Below are 20982 nucleotides of genomic sequence, written 5' to 3'. Positions count from 1 at the left end.
CACAGGGTTCCTTCAAGTCTAGAATCAGTGCAAGTAGTACAGTGCATAGTACTAAGGTAAATCAGGTTTCAGGGAATGCCTCACCCCTGTGCAGCATGACAGAGGAACTCTAGCCTCCAACTGTTTTTACTCCTCCTTAAATTGGACTTCTGGCTCAGTGAGGAAGTCACCAAACTGAAGGTTGTCTGGACAGTGAAGATGGGAGCTGTAGGTGTACCAGAAGTGGGATTAGCTGGGATTACAAAGCGTCTTTCTAGTGAAACATTAAGGGCATGGGAATCTCTGATCTACAGGGCTAGGAATGATCATGATCTTGTTTGAAGGAAACCTCCGTCCTCATAACAGAGAGAGGCAGGTTTCGCTCCCCAGGAGAGCTCCTCAGGAGGCACACCTGCTCACGTGGGTGCCTGGCACAAAGCTGGGAGTTTCTACATCGTTTTCTGATGAAACTACTTGTTTCGTCAGTTCCCAACCCAGTCTTGTGTTGAGGTGTTACATTGATTGTTCTCTCTTTAGGCTCTGTTCTCATTTTTCAGAAAAGCAGTACATGTTTAAAAGTGTGCTTTAAAGTAATAATGTTATTGCGTGTCCATCACTATTGTGAGTTAACACCTCCTGATCTTTGCTTTTCCCAGCCTATTGACTTCGAGACCAACAGGATGTTCGTACTTACTGTAGCTGCGGAAAATCAAGTGCCTTTGGCTAAGGGGATTCAGCATCCTCCACAGTCAACAGCAACCGTGTCCATTACGGTCATTGATGTGAATGAGAGCCCATATTTTTTTCCCAACCCTAAGCTTGTACGTCAAGAAGAAGGGCTACTTGCTGGTAGCATGTTGACAACTTTCACTGCTCAGGACCCAGATCGTTACATGCAGCAAACCTCTCTAAGGTCTATATAATATAAACATTTTGCAATTATTTAAGAATTAGAACGCAATATCCATGTTACAGAGTGGGTGGGGAGCAAAGAGGCTGCATATGAAATGACTTCATTTACCATGGCACACAGCTATACCAATACCTCCTGTAGCTTTTGTGCAGCTCACTCTAAAGGGATTTTTGGCTGTAGAGGTGACCTGACCAACATTCATAGATCTGTAAACTGGGTCATCTTCTAACTAAGTCCCACTTCATCAAGGTAGAAAGAAGTTATGCCCCTGTGTTAAAGTATACGTAGCATGCCAACAAATTCAGTCAGAGCAGACATGTGCTTGTGTGAACCAAGATCATTTGCGATTTAAATTAGCCAATAATTTTGACACAGCAGCAAAACCAGGTCAGATTTTTGACCAAATCTTAAGGGTTTTCTTCTCATTTATTCTCCAGCAATGCAAAAGCGCTGCTGTTGACCATCTGTGAACTCTGGTACTGATAGCTATCATCATAATTTGATTATAATTTGTCTAATGTGTAAAACTATGCTAAATGAGAGAAGTGAATATGATAAAGGATGCTTTTGCATACCTCATTTAAAACATGGTCATTGACTGCAAAGCTAGGGCACAGCGACTAGTCTTGGGCCAGGGCTCAGGTTCCTAGCTTCTCCAACAGCTTTTTCAGCTCCTGTGGAGGAAAATCCAGAACTTACTTTCTGTCTTTCCTTCCGTAATCAAGGTTCTTACAATTTTATTTTCTCTTGATTTTGGTTAGCTGTTGCTGATATTTTGCTCATTTCTGGACTTAACCATCATAGACATGATAGCATGAGGACTTAAGGATATATGCATTTTTAATGACCTAAGATAGCTTGCACTTGATTAATGTCAAAGGGCAAATTTTATCAGACAGAAGGATGATTTTGAAAGACACTCCTCTTTCAAATTAAGATGAGAAGCATGCTGTAAAACCAAGGCCCCTACAACATTAACTTTAAGTGATACTGGAAGCACTAGAATAATGTGTGTTAGTGCTACTCTAACACTCCTTATCCATTGTTATCTCTCTCCTGCTCTCAGTGCTCTGGTAAGATAAAAGTTAGTATGAACAGCTCTGTAGGTACAGAACAAGCAAGAGGGATCTTAATGAAATATTTTAATTGAGTCTGAATATGAGTGTTATATAGTTTATGGTAATTGTATGATTTACTTCAGTTGCATGACAACTTACATGGCAAGGCACTTCAAGAATCTAAATGTAACACTGTTTTTAATACATGTTTTCAAGAATTCTAGTGACAAGGCTTAATAAATGGAAATTTGTGAAATAATTGTCTCAAAATTCCAGAAATGTGTTCAGAATACAAATTAATATACTAATATTGTCTTTGTTTTCGATATTTATGTTGGCAGATAAATAACACATCTTGTGATCAAATACACAGGTACTCAAAACTTTCAGATCCTGCAAACTGGCTGAAAATTGACCCTGTTAATGGACAAATAACTACTACAGCTGTTTTGGACAGAGAGTCAATATATGTGCAAAACAATATATATAATGCAACATTTCTTGCTTCTGATAATGGTAGGTATTAACATTGTGTATGTTTTCATAAAGCTTTCTTCTGTGTAGTTGAATGGCATTCAGTTTTACTGGGGCAGAAAACAAGATATGCTTAGAATATATCTAGTCAGAAGTCTGTATTAGTATCAGACTTCATATATTTCTCATCTACTCAGGAAATGGGCTGAAAAATAATTCTATGAGTTTGGAGAAAGACACTGGTTTAGTTATATTAGTTAAGTATACAGAAAACTGAAAAAGCCTGCACAGGAGTGCAGAGGCTGAGTGAACGCACAGCATGAGTGGACTTATGGGGACTAATGTGTTGGGGGAGAAGTGTGGTATTTTTCCACATTCAGGCTACAGCAGTACAGAGGGAAAAGTGTCTTTTCATTGTCAGTTTGTTAATGGCAATTAACAATCTCTGCTCAGAAACAAGTCCTTTGAGTTTGGCCGGAGTGCTGTACTGTGCATAGCTGATACCAGAAAGATGGACAGGTGCAGTTAGGATGTTCTTGCATTAGAGGGGAAAACTGAAACACTGGGGCTATTAACCTTGGAGAGAAGACAAATGGTAAAATTTTGCAAACTGATACAGTATAACTAAGCTAGATCAGCTCTTTCTATCCTTTTGGCTCTGTTCTGGACAACAACATTAAATGGAACTGGAAGATTATTGAGGGGGTGGGGGTGGAATGAGAACCATTGCTGATTATACTGAGAAATTCAGTGCCACGTGTTCACATAAACGTGTGACTAGCAGCGTTTACAGAAACATCACACGTTCAGTATGGATAGCAAGAATGTCTAGAAGTAGCGTGCTGAAAGTCAGTATTAGAAAGAATTTAAATAGCGCACTTCTGGTAGAGGGTGATCATATGTCTTCAAGGTTACAAAATAATTCATCCAGAGGATAAACTATCCCAATTTTGCACCTTTTTCTCTGAAGCATTTGATGTGGAGTGTCTGGAGAGAAACTGGCTATCTAGTCAGTAAGGTAGTGGAGTCCCTGATCTGTATATCTACAGTTATTTGCCGATTTTTGCTAAGTAGGGCAGTTTTTCTGAGGACAGACTACACAAGAATTTGCATGTTAGCAGGAGCAGTGACAGTGTTAGATTGGCTTGATAAAGACAAAATCCCAAAACTGGGGTGAACACATGTAAGTGGTAATTGAAAAGTGTTGGTATAGCTTCATTTAAGTAACTTTCCAATTGGAAACAGGCTCAGTGCTATTTTCTTTTCTTTAAGGAATTCCCCCGATGAGTGGAACGGGCACACTTCAGATACACCTGCTGGACATCAATGATAACGCCCCCCAAGTGAACCCAAAAGAAGCCACGACTTGTGAAACACTACAGCCTAATGCTATTAACATCACTGCTGTAGACCCTGACATAGATCCAAATGCAGGCCCATTTGCCTTTGAGCTGCCTGACACACCTGCTAGTATTAAGAGGAATTGGACTATTGTTCGAATTAGTGGTAATTAACATTATACAAATCTTAATCATTTTAAAGAAACAATTGTATGTGCTTTTCTGTGTTCTACTTTGGTGATATTTTGCAATGTGCATGAATTTGGTTAATATGAATAGGAAAGCACCTTAGTGTAAGTTCCCCAAAGAACACGAAATTTTAAGAAGGAAAAGATGTTCACAGTAAGAAAGAAGTCCCTTATCCCGAGTGTCATGTAGTGGGTTGAACAATAAGTTAACGCAGAGCTCACATATGAGTGATTTTTGCCAATACTGTTCTAAACCCACCTGAGCAGTACGTTACTTTTTAACAAGTGCCTTATTTTTACACACAGGGGATCACGCCCAGCTCTCTTTAAGGATCAAGTTCCTGGAGGCTGGTATCTACGATGTGCCCATAGTAATTACAGATTCTGGAAATCCACATGCATCTAGCACTTCCGTGTTGAAAGTGAAAGTTTGCCAATGTGACATAAACGGAGACTGCACTGACGTTGACCGGATCGTTGGTGCAGGGCTGGGCACTGGCGCCATCATTGCAATTCTGCTTTGTATCATCATCTTGCTCAGTGAGTAGATAGATCTCTTAATCCTAACTCTTTTATTCTTGTTTTGCAAGTACCATCTTATGTTTTAGTCCCATGTACATTGACAAAGACAAGGGAGTGATTAAAGACTCAAGTCAAAGAATTGTTGCTGCTTAGTTTAATATCTTGGACGAGTATGAAAACTTTCTGATGGTAAAGAATTAGGAGTCTGTGAGACAGATGATAACTAGCACTTGCATGGCAGTCAAGCCCCACAGTGGGTTTGTGAAAGTAGTTTTCCATCGATGCCCATGGGCACTTGTTATGTTACAACAGTGAGTGACCAGGCTGAAGATGTGATTCGCCCCCAGACATCTAGTCTCTCTTGTGCTGCTGGTACTTTGTGATTTGACGCCACCCACAGCTGGTAACAGTGCCTTTAAGGAGTGCTCTGGTGTTATTACTGTTGTGCTTCAGATTAATGTAAGTAGGCTATTTGATGATTTTGGAAAATACATTTGGAAATACATCACAGCCCTTCATATAAATGTGTGTTTAAGTACTATATAAAGCTGTGCTGGTATTTTATTTTTGTGTCAAGTGAATTCAATAAGGGACATGACTAAACATCATGACTAAGTATCTGTCCAGTGTGGTAAATTAGATGCTAGCTTTCCTGCACATTATGGTTAACTGATTTCTGAGTGTGGTGGAACACAAGGAAGGGATTATCCTGTTTAGATTATACTGTGCACCAGTCCACAACATACAAAATGATGGAAAGGAGTCATTTAAAAAAAAAAAAAATTAAAAAAGTATTTGAGCCTGGCTAAGACCATGGCTGTATACACGCGTAGTACAATTATTTTCCTGATACAATTTCTTCTTAAAATGTTAGGTATTGAATTAACAGAGCCTTGTTGAAACTATCAAATCCTTTAAGATATTCTTCATGTATTGACATTCTAGATACATTGGAATTTCTTTCCATGAAGATGGTTCTAATTGGGAATATGCTTATTGTATTAGAAATTAATTTACTCGCATATATTATGTTTGGTTTCTCATTTGGTTTTCTTTTAACAGCTTCAGTTTGTAAACAAGCAGTATAACTTGAAATTGTTGAGATTAAGGATCAGAAATACATAGCTGTAAATGCCGCTGCACTTCCCTCAACCTTGATTCCACTTGCTTCTAAACATAAATACAAACTTAGGCAACAATATGGTCTGTTCTCGTGGACTGCTGAGCCATATGCCAAAATGGCCGAAGCTTGGTGATAGTCAAACATCAGAATTACTTAAACTGTATAAATTGCTATGTATTCTTGGAGTATAGCAGAAAAAATATAAATAATATAATCTTTTAGAATTCTTGCCACTACTGGAGAGATTCCCTTCTGAATCCAGTGGTTTACAAAGCTTGGTCTTTGTCTGTCTGACTTCTTTTCATGACAAGTTTATTTTGCAGATTTGGAATGGATTTGTGACTTATGACCTTGATTGATTTCCAAATCAAATTGCCTATAGTAGGCTGAGTTTAAAAATCTCTTGCTTAAGCTGCCTTCTATGAAATTTTTTATTTAAAACAAAGAAAAACCTTATCCACCAACTTTCTTGGCTTTTTTCTTTTTTTCTTTAAAACTTGGTGTTAAATTTGTACAATTTCCCATGGTTGTACTTCAGAATCAAGATGTGGTTTTGTGTCTTCCCTTTTTGCAATGTAGTTCTGGTTTTAATGTTCGTGGTATGGATGAAACGCCGTGATAAAGAGCGTCAGGCAAAGCAGCTCTTGATTGATCCAGAAGATGATGTCAGGGACAACATTCTGAAATATGATGAAGAAGGTGGTGGAGAAGAAGATCAGGTGAGGAATGATTAATGGTTTTTACGTATAGATTTGCACTTTGCTCTGCACTTTACCTAACTTTTTTCCATTGACACGTTTTGTTAGGTAGCTAGTTTTTGCATCAAATACTGAAGGCAATAAGTAATCTTTTAAAAACCTGAAATATAACGTTGCTTTCTCATGTTTTTCTTTGCAATTCCAGAAGTACCAGTTGCTTGCCTTTTGGATGAGATGTAAAAACAGTATCTTGTCCACTTACAGTCTCAGCATTCTGACTGTATTCCAACCAAGGCTGTTTTATTTAAATGAAAATTAACATCCACTCGCATTGCCATCTGTAAAGCGTCTTCACTCCTTGTCTAAGATCCTGTTGTACAGAATCACCAGTGCAGAGTGCCTAATATAGTCTGTTCCAAATATGACCCTTTTTTAGTGGTGGGTGAATAGCTTTCTAGATATAAAGTAATGTTGGCTATTGACAGATAGGCCACTACTGGGATTTCAGCTTGGAAAGTATTTATGTTTCAAATAGCTGTAAGGGCACATCTGTGTTTATTCAAATACCTTTCCCGGCAGGTGCCATGTGCGTTTACTCTCATGTCACCTCTGGTTGAACCACTGCTGATATGTCAGAGGACTACGAGTGATGTGTATATGCTAAGAATAGCTTCTTTTTCCCTTTCTCTCCAAGTTAGTGAATTTCCAAGCAGTGCGATTTCCTTCCTTCAGAGGAGGTTTACTAAGTGCTTTATGAACATGATAAACAGTAGATTTATGCACATTATTAGTGGCAGAAGTAAGTGTAATAATTACAAAGAGAACAGTGCATATAATAGAGCGTAAGAAATTTTCCAGTAAAAAGCCTTGAAAAATTAAGTGTAATTCTTCCACAAATCCCCCGTCACAGTCATCCAGCACTTGAGTTATCTGCAAAGTGTCTCCCTTCACTGGTACAGACACTTACAGCTTCCTTCTGCTTGTTTGTTTGTTTGTTTATCTGAAATTTGTGTTCCCCTTAGTAATTATCATGCTTCCTGCATTTCCCCAAGTACTGTTCCTACTTCCTGGCGTTTCTGCATAACTTCCTTTTTAAGCAATTTGCAAAAGAAACTTCAGTTTATGCAGTTTTGGAAAATTGCTTATGTTACTAAAGAAATTGAAGACAACCCTTTGAGTCTGTGTATGTATTCCAGTAGTCTGTACACAGATAGTTTGAGTACAAGAATTGCATCCTGTTTGTGCATCTGTTATTGCACAGAAGAGTTACAAGCTAAAAAAACATCAAGAAAACTCAAGTCTTGTGAGAACTAATTTTCCAGTTCACGTATCCTCAGCTCTTGTTCACCCACAATTCTCTGGAGGATCTGTTCAGCAATTTTTGTGTGGTTTTGGTTTTTAATTATTGTCCACACAACCCCAGGACAGAGTCAGTAAGGTTCTCAGAGTATATACTGTTCATTGGGAAGTCATAGGTGATGCTAGAGTAGCGTTGGGAGAGGTCGTGCTGCAGATCAGAAACTAAGTATTGTTGTAACAGCGTACGATGAGAGTAAAATACTTAGTAGTTTAGAAATGGTGCTGAAGTCTCTCCTCTGTCCATCTTGTACTGTGCTCCTCTCCAGTGAAAGTGCTGTCTTTGTGAGAGGTATAGTCAGGGTAGTGCGGCAGGAGGTAATATTGTATGAATGCTGTAGAGATTAGCAGGATGTAAACCATCCATAAATGCAGCTTTCACCAGCGGTGAATAAGCGTAGTGCATTCAATGAAAGGAAGAACTGTCAGTGGGTGGAGTAGCAGTAAAGTGGTAAGAAATGTGAAATTAGGATCATTTCCTGTCACAGAGAGCAGAGGAAGCACCTAGACACCTAGAGGTTTAAGGGCTTTATAGATAATTGAGTGATTTTTAGCCACAAAACTCCTACTTGCTTTCTTAAGACAAATTTTAAGGCAGTTGTTGCAAATTAATTATCTTAGCTGCCAGCCACATAGTTCAGGTACACTGGTCCCTTTACTGATCCATTGAGCAGTAGACCATAGTGTCTGAGGGTCTAAAAGGTCTTTGTACACTCCAAACGTAACAAACATTGCAGGAAAAGAAAATAAAGCTCATACAAAGTATAGCAAGCTTTTATAACGACTTCTGTAGCAAGAGTTTTAGAACACTGTGTAGGCAAAAATGGGATATGTTCTCCCACAGCTCAAAAGTTAGAAATTTGTTCCTGTCCAGAATGGCTGAACAGAGAGCACAAACTTTACACGTAGGCGTTTAATCTTCTGTCTACAAGGGATGATGGAAATAAGTTCTGTCTTGCTTTTCAGGGAGATTATTTTACTTTATTTTGGTTTGACGTTTTGCAAAATCTAATTTCTGCCTGTGCTTTACTAGATGATAATAGTTTCTAGGTTCATTTGTTCTTGGTTCCCTCCTTGCCCCCCTCACCTCCCGTGCCCAGGGAAGAGGGAGTTTTATATTTGATTGGGTTTTATTTGGTTTTGCACACATTCTATATGAGATTTAAGAACTTGGAATGCTAAGCTTTTGAAATGTCCCAACAAGTTCCCTACAAGTAGTAATCTCATTTTTGCAAACCGTGGCTTAGCAAAATACTGTACAAGCAAAGCTATGTGCAGAACATTGTGGGCAAAAGGCATTGGCCATAAAAATCTTTCAATTTTTGTAAAAGTTAAAGTAAGCGTTAAAGTGTCAAAGTTAAAGTGTTCTTAAAAAAGCATGAGACTGCCATCAAAAATCTGTTTTCAGAATGAGGCCTCATAGGGTAAAACTGCCAGTGTTCTGTTAAAATAAAGAAAAATTATTTCATGTCAACCTTGGCATCCACAAGTCCTCAACAGATGAGAGAGGAAAATGCTCTACATCAATATTAACTTTCTATGGTTCGCTTTCCTCAAAACCATCAGGACTGATTGAACAAGGAGCTTCGGTAGAAGGCAGTGCACAAGGTAACTCAGAAACACAGAACCATCCAACCCAGGGTGCATCTCATCCAGCAAAACAGAAGGGAATGCTCAAAGCTTCATGTAAATCTCAGTGAAAACAATATTTTAAAATCTTCAGATATTTTCATAATCTGTATGTTTTAAAATTCCTTACTTCTATTTAAAGCAAACAAGTTACTTAGGCCTTTTTAAAATCACCTGCTTTTCTGGGTGAATACTTGAAGATTTACCCTGTGCGGCCTCATATTTTTCTTTTTCATCCCAGATGTTTAGGTGACTCGAAGAGATGGCTGGTAGGGCCTGAAGATAAGTGATGGAACTTAGGGCTCTTTGCATCCTGAACCAAACTACTTTTAGACTTGCGGGTTTGCTTGTGGAGTAATTTATTTATTTAAGAGGGTTTATTTATTTATCTGGAAGCTATGCAGTTGGTTTTCTCAGCTGTCACAGCAGACCCAGAAACTCCTAAAGCATGCTCAGCATGTTCCTTTCAAACTCTTTGTACATGCTATCAGAGTAATGTCTCCTGCAACAAATTTCATGAGTTCCAAATTCCAGCTAGTTCCTCTAAGTCATAGCAACTGTCAGCAACAAGGCGGAATTCCTCCTTGGTTTTCTTTTTTTTTTTTGTTCTCCTGTGCTAGCATTTCCAAGGAATTATGATGTGAGGTCTGTCATAAAAGAGCAGTTTATTCCATCATGAAGGTCTCCTGTTAATCTCATCTGAGGCCATCTTGGCCTGCTTTGTTCACTCTGACAGACTGAATGCTTGTAAAGGAAATTGAGGTTCTTGAGTGATTCATAGTCTTCCTCTATTCTGGCATGATGTACACAGGGCCGTGTGATCTCCACAGCAGTTGAGAAAAATGCTTTTAATTCCTTAAGCCCAAAAAGCTCTTGGGTCATAACTGAAGGCAGCCTGCTCCCCACTGAAGAGCAGTCAACAACAGAAATGTTCTGGACTTTTTTCACCTAAACTTCTGTTTCTCAAAAATGTGGGCTGAAAAACCAGCTCTGAAAGCTGTACAGCACTCCTGTCATTCCAGGCAGAAACATTTTTTCCCAGTATTGGGAAAGCTGACTGTAAGTTGGGGACATTGGAGGAAGGAGAGGGGGCAAAGGGATTCCAGATAGAAAGTGTGTGATTCTTCTCAGGATTTTGTTTAATATTTTCTAGTCTTAACAATTTGGCCACCTGACTTAAAGGAGCTGGGCCGTGAGAGACTTTGAGTCAGCATCATTCCACAGAAGTCAGTGGGACTGATTTGTTACTGGCTTGGGGAGGGGAGAAGTGTTGTGGGATGTTTTGTTTTGCTTTGTTGTGGGGTTTTTTTGTTTGTTTTTTCTTTTTTTAATCCCATCTGAATGTTTAACGCAGCAATTGGCGGGGGGGCATACTGCAGTTTACAATATTCTGAAATAGATGTGCCTAGTTTAGGTACAAATTATGAAGCTGTGAGTGACTGTCTTGATTATTAATGGACCACATGATCCAGAGCTTGTAGTTGTTTAGCAAACGGGAGGTGTGAGATAAAAATGACAAATATTCTCCCCTGAAATGATGTGCTCTCCACTTGTAACACTATTGTCAGTTCTAAATACCAAAACCTCCTGTTGGCTGAGTGTTAAAGCACTTAGCACATGTCTGCAGCATAGTTCATGCACATAGCAGATCACAACCCATAAGCATCACTAATTCGTTTTTATCACATATCTCAGGCCATTTGTGTGATTTATATCGAGGCAGTGGGTGCTCAGATGGAATGTGTGCAGCATATGTCAACCTGATAACTGTGATACATTTTTTTTCCCTTTAATTGCTTTTGTATGCATCTCATTGCACGAGACGATCCTCTCATCTCTTTTGAGCCCATTTCTATAATGTTTTCTGAATTTTAGTAGTACTTGCTCGTAGAGGTGGTCCTGTTGAAGCAAGTTGCCCAAGCCAAGTGGGTGGTATCCTTTGAAAGTATTGCAGATCAGCTGTTCTAAACCTGTATTTTAATCTTGCCCTCAGATCTCTTCAGTACAAGAGTTTCTATCACAATGATTTTGCTGTTATTCAAAGTATTTTTCTTCCTAAGGATTCCCGGTGTTCCTTCCTACATAACCTTTTCTTACAAGTCTATTCAGACATTAGTCAATAGCTTGTTTTTTTTGTCATGTTTTATTATATGTTTATATAGAGAAAGTAGCATTTCTTTTAAAGGTGATAATAGCATTAAAAATAAAAACATCATTATTTTTATGTGCTCAGGTTCTAAATTCTGAGCAGAAATTGCTTCTTTATAGAAAGAGTGGCTTTGTTCCAGCATTTGTGTGTCATTGATGAAAACAAATTGAATCCTTTGGATTTTTTGGTTGTGTTTTTCTTGTTCTCATAACTTTCTGTATGCCTGTATCTTAAGATTACATTGGTCTTCTGTGCTGGCTCTTGTCATAACTTTTGTGGTAAACATGACAATGGTCCTTAGCTGCTTGATGAACTTTATAAATGCATTTGATTGTATTTTATTTTCACCACCCTATCTGAGTGTTATTCAGGTCATTTGCTCTCACTTTCTGACCTTTATTTTGCATTGCATTGAGATTGGAACATATTTTATCATTAGAAAGTTTAATGATAATGAAATAACTGTTGCTAAGGTATCCCTAGGAATATACAGTATTATCATTAGAAGGTAGTTATTTTGGGGATTGTGTTTGCTTACTAAGATATTAACTTCATTTTTTTGAATGAGTGACTCATGCAGTGCTCCTGTGGAGGAATTACTGTCGTTCCTTGGTGAATCTATCTCATCATACGAAAAGTAATGTTTCCATAATTCCATTACAAAATTGTTTTATGTTTTATTTTATCCTGTCTAGAACCTATGCCCGTTACTGCGTTTTATCTGCAGCTGGAGTTGTAACTTTCACCTTTTTTATTATTAAAAAAGATAAGCTAGCTTCTTGGTTATCTTAAAAATTATTAACTTGTAATACTCCAGATGCATCTACAATAAAAACAAATGGGAAAAGCAATACTGCAGAAAGTAATCAAAAAGTGAGTGGCAGATAAAGAGCAACTGTTAGCGCAGGCATTTTAACTAGCCTCCCACCTGCAGCCTACATCTAGTCAGTCCTCTGTGCTTTGCATTTTTTGGAGTCCCATTATTTCAGCAGATGTAAGATTTAAGGTGGGTTGGAGCGTTTTGCAGAACTCAGGCAATATTTTCTGTGCAAATTTCTCATAGTTTTTTAGGGTGATGTTTGATGGGTTTGAGGGTAGAATGGTGAGATATAGCAGGATTGGTTTTCACTTCCTTTTTCTTTGTTTTTGAAAGACCTTGGCAGATGGGAACATTCAGTTATGTAAAATATTTCTTCCCTTGCTTCCCCATCCCATTTCTCTATTAGAGTAGACAGTAATTGTCTTTGGAACACAAAGGCAAAGCAGAATATGTGTTTTATCCAGAGGTACTTCAAGTCATAGTTTGCTCTGTTCTCTTAAGCCAACAGTAAAATTGGGTTTACACTAAGGCACCATCCTGTAAAAGGGGGTGGGTGAAATGCAAACTTTTGCCAATGCTGCTTTACATGCGCTTAGACCACTGCAGCTGATTTTGTTTAGTGCATGGCACTTACAGCTCTCACCATGAAATTAAGTGATCTGGTGATAATTAAATTGATTATTTCTTGCATGGGGATAGAGCTGAACTTTCATATTTCTTTGCAAAGGCTGCATCCTTTGAAAATGAGAAACAGGTGTAGTGCTTTTGTTATATTAGTCATATGTCCAGGCCTGTATTCATTCATAGCCAAAGCTTTAGTTCTGTACAAGGTAAAGAAAGAAGGCATCCCTAAAAGTGTATAACACAGTCTAATGAATGGCCAGGAAATACACTGAGAGCTCTGAGATAACAGAGAAGGTAGATTCATAAAGCATTAATGAATATGTCAGTGAGGTTGCATGTACTAGGATGTATCACTGTTAGTGTTAGAGAAAACTTCTTAGTAGTGGAAAGCTCAATTTAGATGTTCCAATATTTTCAGAGTTTTCCTATCTGGAAAAAAGTCAGTCCTGTCTATGCATAGCAATTTATAGTTTTAGTAGGCTGTGGTTTGATTCTGTTGTTTGCAGTTATGCTTTATAATGATCCAGTATGCATTCATATAAAGCAGGTCCAGTTACTGCAAAAATTTTTACTTTGTTAAGTTTTTGCCAAGAACTTAAGTAAATCTTCTAAAATGCAAACACAACCAGAACAGCTAATCCAGGAGAAAAAAAGTTAACTTTATAAAACTAGAAGCTTCTGAGAAACTCTGTTTCCTGGCCTGTGCCCTCATTTTTTTCCAGGGATTTTATGATCTGGTAACTGTCAGTCAGAAAGCAAGGTACGTTTTAAAAAAAACTCTCCTACTGCCATAACCGATAAATGCTGCATGAGGGATTACTACTTAAGTGCTGTTAAATGAGTAGCTGCCTTGCACAAGAGAAGGTTGTTTAAGGGAAGAGGTTTTGAAGGCTGGATTATCTTGTTTCTTTGTAAATCAGTGATTACTGGGGAATATCAAGTAGCCTTTTCTTCTATGCTGGATCTTTCTTCTATTCAAGTTGAGATACTTGGACTGTGCTTCCAACTACTGTGTAGATGTTCTTAAAGAAGTGCTTTTTGGGGTTTTGGATCCTTCTGCCTACACATCTGCTGAAGTGGTTAATTTGTAGGGTTTGGCTAGCTGGTTTTGATGTTTAACACTGTTGCACTGGGATCTCATGTTTCAGGAACATGAGGTAGGAGCTAGTAATGGTCAAAGTCTTTGCTTAAAGCTGTCTAGAGCGAAGTGAATAGCTAATAAGGTCAATGTTTGTAATCAGCTTGGAGGGGAGGGGGCTGGTGGGGTTTCACGAGGGTTTTTTGAGATTTGTTTAATTTCACAAGATGCAACTTCTGATAAAATGCCCTTTTAGTACATTATGACTTTTATTTTCTTTCTTAAAAGCAAAACAAAAGCAAAACAAAACCAGAAGTTTTGCTGCTTCAATACACGTCAGGGCTTTTTTCAGCAAGAGCAAATAGTGATGCCAGAGATGCTAACCAAAGAGAAGTGCTGGTGGCTACATTGAGAGTTACAGAATCACAGAATTACAGTTATAAAGCATTAAGGTTGTCATCTCTTTAACCACCAGTTATCTTAAAGATAGCTGTATTGTCTCATCCAGTGATATCAGATCCCTTTATGAACAAGGGGAAAGACAAAGGATCATTCAGCTTGCTTCACTTAGATCCCTGTAACAGAATGGGAGGTTTCTGCCTCCCTGTTGAGTGTAGACTTGGACAATCAGACTAGTCTAAATTTCTGTTTTTTAAAGGCCTGAGTTTTTGCCAGATGCAAAATGGGAGCAAACTAATATGTTTTAGTGACCTTCCAATAGAGAAAAACTAATACTAAATTCTCCCTTCTATCAACAAGCTTGTCCAGAAGTTTGAGGAGAAAAACTCAAACCCTCTGGATCTGCTTAAATCCTAACTAAAGGAAGGGAAGAAGGTATTTGTTCAAAAATTGCCAGAGTTAGGGCTAAAGAGCATAAATAAGAAAGTAAATACCTCTGACAAAAATTGGCAGCCGTATGAATTAGATGCTCGCAACCTTTGCTCAAGTACATTTCCAATGGAGGGCCTAGTCTTGTTCCTCATTAATCCCTCAGCAGATTGTAATTATGAACAGGTTATATCGAAAAAGACTGTTGTTGACTTGTGGTCCTGAAATTAAGAGTAAAAATAATGACCCAGAATGTTGCTCCAAGCTGGTTGTCCCAACCTGCCTCAGCGTATCTTGTTCTTTCTCTGGTGTGCCATAGTTTTCCATTTAGCTGTCACTTCTGCAGTTAACTATCTTAACAAACTCTGCTTGAGACTAACCTTGAAGTCTGTTCAGAAGCTTTAGGTGTAATACATGAAAAGTTTTCCCATTTTTTCTAGCTGTGAATGAAGCATTGAGTGAAGAGATGGAATTTCAGCAGCCCTAAACAGCTTATGCCCTGGCTCTTTAAAACATTTTTCCTTCTTTTACTTTGCAATAATTGAGTAGAGTTGACTTTAGACAGAATGTTGAAACAGCTGGAGTCATTGCATGATGCTGCGTTTGTACAGCTCTAAGCCAGTTTGGGGAGATGGTGGATGACTTAGCATACCTGACTGATGTACAGTTAGTATTGATTTTAATGATACGAGAGATTTGAGAGTCTGTGGTAATAAGCACAACGGATCTTCTCTTCCTGTCCAGGCGCTAATAGACCTGCAAAATAAGTTTCCTTTGATAGAAGGCTAGGTGGCAGTGTCATAAATTATCCTAGAAAAGAAAACCAAAGTGGGAGTCCACACCAGGACACATTCTGTACTGCTGTTGCCTTGTGGATGGCAATCTTTCCTGTCTTTTTAGCTGTAGAGCCTGGAGGTGTCTCAAACTACACATACGCACAAGAGGATGGCCTTAGATGTGAAGATACTAGACTGACTTGGTTCATACTGCATTTCTGTGTGACTGCTAATCAGAAAGAAGTGTACACATATGCGAGTGGATGGAAAAAACATTATCTTTGTAAAACTGAAATGACCAGAGAGGCTCTCCTGGTTTTAATATAATGTTATTTAACCATACCTGTGTGAGTTCCTCCATAACTAAACGCTTAGTATAAAAAATAGTATTTTTGATTTCTCCCTGTTAATGTTTTCCACTTTTGTCTTTTGGGTGGGTATGAAAGGCACTCTTGGGTTAACATATTTATAAATTCTAAAAAGTACATTCTTCTCTGTTTAATAGGATTTTCTGATAGCACGTCTCTAAACTATCTTGATTTATTTTATGTAATAAAAAGGGAAAGGATGAAAAATTCTGTTCTGTTTACTTTTCTTCAATTCATGCCACTTCATGGAGATCACTTATTATTGTTTGGTACATGAAGAACCAAAGGGTAGAAGTTACAGCTCTGCCTCAAGGAACTTGTAATCTAATTAAAGCATATGAAACTCCATTCTCAGATCTCAGTGGAGCTGTTCCACCTTTTTTGACTGTATATTTTTGTGCAGTCTGCTGAGGACCTGAGTAACAAATTAGAAGGTATAATGGATTTGATAGTCAGTTACAATTCTCCCAACAAACTACCTTCATTGTTGTCAACAACTTCTTCTCTTCTTGAAAAGTCTGGTTTTGGAGTCACAGTAGGTAATACTCTCAAAAAGGACCTACATCCCATGAGGTGACAGCAGAAGTAAATGCTTGCATTCCTTCCTTTAGGAGCCAGTTAGGAACCAATGAAAATGTAATTGTCTCTACAGACAGCTTCTAGCAAGTTGAGATTATAAATAAGATTTTTACCAGAACAAAACTGTTGAAAAATAGAGACTGATGGTAATGGAGCTTATTTAGGATGCTTCTCAACTGCTTGGATTATTTGTGGGGCAGGGTATCTGGCATACAGTAGTTGGCATGAGCCCCAGTCTACTGGTAGTTCGTGAATGGCTTTAGTTGAAGCCTTTAAGCCCAGTTCTTTGTTCTGCATTTTAACCAGTGCTTTGTGCAGAGGCATCCTAGAGCATGACGACCTTCTAGACATGACAACAGTGAGGTGAATGACAATGCTGACATGCCTCACACTGGGCAAGTAGTATTCAGGCATATCTATCGTAAATGCATAAACATTGATCTAATTAACATTTTTATATACATACATAGTGCTTATTGGAATTCACAGTGCTATGCTAGGTTCATCAGTCTGCCAGAGTTTGAAACTGCGGCATCAAGTACTTAATGAACAGATCCACAAGTAATCTCTAGAAAGTGCTTAGAATTAAGGCCAAATCTGAGGAGCTTTGTACTTCTTATGACATTTTTCCCCCTTTGGCTTTCATATTATGGAAGCCACATGAAATCAGCAAGGAATTGTAAATTCATTCTTTGAAGGTATTATAAAACTCTGCAGAGCAGTGTACTTGCCTGTCTCTCAGAACGAGAACGTCTGGCATTTATTTGCTTAGAAAAATAAAGAGTTGGATTTGGCGTCTTTGCTCTATGCAGTAAATCATCATCACTAGGCAAAGTGTTTAGTCTCTTAATAGTACTACTCAAAACCTTGCTTCTCAGTGAAAAACTTATGAAAAGCTCTATAAATCTGATGGAATAGAATCAAAACGGTAGATTCAGGGAGTATACATCAAATAACATCCTGTTGGTATGCAAATAACAATGTTATTGACTTATTCTCAGTAAGCATTACAATCCTGAAAATAGCACTTCTGGTGAAACGATACTTTGCATTTTCCCTTTCTTTCTCCTCGCATTTCCCCCTACAGATATTATTTGAAATTCACCTGACGTACTGTCTTGTTTCATATTTTGCAGGATTATGACTTGAGCCAGCTCCAGCAGCCTGACACTGTGGAACCAGATGCCATCAAACCTGTTGGAATCAGACGTCTTGATGAAAGACCAATCCATGCAGAACCTCAGTATCCGGTCAGATCAGCTGCTCCTCATCCTGGGGACATTGGGGACTTCATTAATGAGGTAAAGGAGAGACAGAGTTTCCTCCTAAGATCTGATAAGCTTTTGTATTTTGTTAATTGTAGTCTGCATGAGTAGCTGGTATGTTTGAACATAATAACTTTTTAAAACTTACTTAGACAATCAAAATTGTCTTGCTAGATAGAATTAAATATGTTCTTTTAAAGTGCAGACAAATTTAATTAACTCATTCAAACAGAAAGCAAAGATATGTCAATTAAGTTCTCTACGTTTGTGTCAATTACATTCGTAATACGTTATCAGCTGCAACCACAGTATCTCCAAGCAGGATTGTTCTTCTATGGGTTCCAAGTAATAAATAGACTAACAAAATTATAGTTTAGCCTGAATTCATTTATTAATTCACAGTAATTTAATAATGGAAGAAGTTAATTTTCATTTTCCTCATACATTACCCTTTGAATCCAGATAATGGTGGAAATTCAGTACCTTCAATAAGACCAAAAGAATTCCATCGAATACGATTAGTGAGCAGGGCAGCTAAATTAAATGTTATGTAAGTTCTTTTAATACTTGACTTGCCATAGAGCTTTAAAAGTCTTTGCATGATCTTTGATTCCTCAGTCTAATAAAGATAAATGTAAGTAAGATTCAGATTATACCAGATTACTTGCAGTTCTGGAAGAAATGCTCCAACAAATGCTTGTTTCATTATTTCTATAATTGGTAAGTCTTAAATCACTGATTTTGTGGAACTTAAGATAGAATGTGTTTCTTGAGCTTACTGGTTATAGGAAAACAAGTACTAACCCAAAATTTACCACTGAAAAATAAGCTATAGTCTGTAGATGAAGAGTGGTAGTTAATTATTTAATCTAATTTTCTCATATCTTCTTTGGTAATTAGAGCTGAACAAGTATTACAGAGTATTGCAGAACTGTTTTTGCAAACATGTTTATTCTTGTTTGCTTTAAAGAAAAGTCAGGCTAATATACTAAAGTCTTTTGTGTTAGCAAGCTGCAGAAAATTGAGTTTGCTCCTTTTAAGGTATACAGTGATAACAATTGTAAGAAAACCTACAGGGAGATGACTAACCAGAAACATACAAATATTCTTATAAGACACTGTATTTTAAGAGACTCTAGGTTTGGGGAAGAGCTGTATTAGAAAGAGATGTCTCAACAAAGAGGATTTTTGAATGCCTTGCACTTCTAAATATTACACTTGCAATCGGCTTCTGGAAAATAGTGGAGACGTGGGACAGTAAAAGGCCCACATTGTTGGCTAAGGCAGCGTGCACACAAGAACTTCCTTGTGCTTCCTCGTCTTCTTCCAGGCAATCAGATTTTCCCATCCTATTTTCACATAGCTGTGACCAGACACTACGCACCTGGCAGGTGGTCAGGAAGAACCCATGATCCTCAATACCCTGATTTTTCTTGTCCTCAAAGCAGCTATCAAGTTCTCTTACAGAGCCAAGATGAGGAATGAGTGTGATTCTTCTGGAAAGCCAGAAAGGGGACAGAGTTCATCCAGCCTCCTACAATTTTTTAATTACTTAGCAAGCTGTTCTTGCAATACTGTTTTTCAGTAGGTTATCACTCTTGAAGATAATAGCATCAATGTGTACGTATGGAGATGTAGAAACAGTACATGCTGTCTTGATTTAACCTAATATGTTTATATCACAGTACAGACAGGCATGGAGTCATTTTCTTACTGCTGTTGTATTAGATCAGTACTTCCCTTATGCTTCCCCTTGCCATCCACCAAAAGAAAGAGCTTCTCCGAGGTATTCTTATGCAGTAAAATAATGTCAATAATGTCATTGACTCCGAAATAAAATTAACCTTAGAAATATATATGAAATTAAAGAAAACATGGCAATTTTCTTGTCTTCACATTACCTCAGAATTAATTATATCCTCTGATTGAAAGGAACTGTATGAGGTAGTTTCTATGTTTCAAGCATTGTATATTTAGCTCCCTTTTTTCATAAGGTATTTCTTTCTTAGGATTTCACAGCAATGTATCATTTTACTACACGGTCTTTCACCTAACCCTCTCTAGCAGGCAGTAGCCACTCAAAGGTTGTCCATACTCTCTGTTTTGCCAGAAGTCTGAGCAAAATGGAGATTTTATTCCTCCAAATCAATTTCATCTTAATTTGTGTTTTATGTTAAAATTTCCCATGGCAAATGTGATTCTAAAAAGTCTAGGGGTGGGGCGTGGGAATCAGTCTTTCACAGTAGAACTCACTATTACTGTTAAATTTCGAAATTATCAGCATCTAGAGTGTACACATTCAGGCTGCACAGGTTTTCCGGCTCTTCAGAGAATTCCATCTGCAGTCCTGGCAAGGTTATACCCAAACAAATTGGTAAGTTCCTCTCAGTTTTACTTGAAGTAAATGGAAGAAATATCTTGGATGAAACCCATACCAGACATTTCTTAGGGCAGTTTATACAGAAGATAGGCTGAGCTGTGAAAACAACATAGCAAGATAAGAAAGGGCAAAGTTCATTTCTCTTTGTGTCCAGCTTCAACATCATTAGGCAAAGAACTTTCCTTCACTGTAACTGCAAGCCATACCGTAACTTTTCCCTTGGGCAGCCCTAATCCAGACTGCCTGCAAAACTAGCCCAGTTGCTGGCTGAGCAGGGAGAGGCTGCCTTTCAGTTGTCAGTACTGCTGTAGCAAAGTCTGCATTACCCCATCAGTTTGAAAAGATGCGACACTTTTGGAGATCAGTCTGGTCTTTTGGAGGACTTGGCCCTGTTCCCAGAGATGCTCATCAGCATGATCCTTTGGGATGCTGGCCCATGTGCAGGAATTAGTTTGGTCTGTTGAATGCTCACCAGCACCTCAGACGCACAGCCAGCATTGTTCAGATTAGCCTCTGACTTACTCCAGCTTTTGGCAAAAAAGAACTATAGGTCATTGATTTCAGATATTAGAGGATTTAGCTACCATCGCTGAGCAAGCATGGGGTGTTTTTTTTCTCCTTTCTTTTATTAGAGCTGTAGAAACAAAAAGTGAAAAAGACCTAGTGGATCATTGTGTTTTTTTCCTTCTGGCAGTGCTCTGTTTCTTCTGGTATATTATTTTCTAGCTGTCATCAGTTTTATTAAATCTGCTTAACTCTATGAGACATACATAAGCATGAGTATTTTGTAGTGACTTCTCAGCTGAAAAACAAGTTACAAGTATGATAAAAACTT

At 38.1% G+C, this 20982-nt stretch overlaps 1 protein-coding gene across 1 annotated transcript in view; it reads left to right on the top strand.

Moving 5' to 3' along the window:
- The window catches only part of CDH2 (cadherin 2), a 130168-nt gene that overhangs the window by 104554 nt on the left and 4632 nt on the right, over window positions 1-20982 (top strand). Inside the window, exons 10-15 of the mRNA XM_068396057.1 lie at window positions 636-892; window positions 2324-2466; window positions 3697-3930; window positions 4259-4492; window positions 6177-6316; window positions 17639-17803. Coding sequence (XP_068252158.1) covers window positions 636-892; window positions 2324-2466; window positions 3697-3930; window positions 4259-4492; window positions 6177-6316; window positions 17639-17803 — 1173 coding nt within the window. The remainder of the gene's footprint in view (window positions 1-635; window positions 893-2323; window positions 2467-3696; window positions 3931-4258; window positions 4493-6176; window positions 6317-17638; window positions 17804-20982) is intronic.

The sequence above is a fragment of the Nyctibius grandis genome, chromosome 3 (genome assembly GCF_013368605.1).
Source record: "Nyctibius grandis isolate bNycGra1 chromosome 3, bNycGra1.pri, whole genome shotgun sequence".
In the NCBI taxonomy this organism is placed as follows: domain Eukaryota; kingdom Metazoa; phylum Chordata; class Aves; order Nyctibiiformes; family Nyctibiidae; genus Nyctibius; species Nyctibius grandis.
Note: the sequence above shows the minus strand (reverse complement) of the source record. Positions and strands in the feature narration are given on the sequence as shown.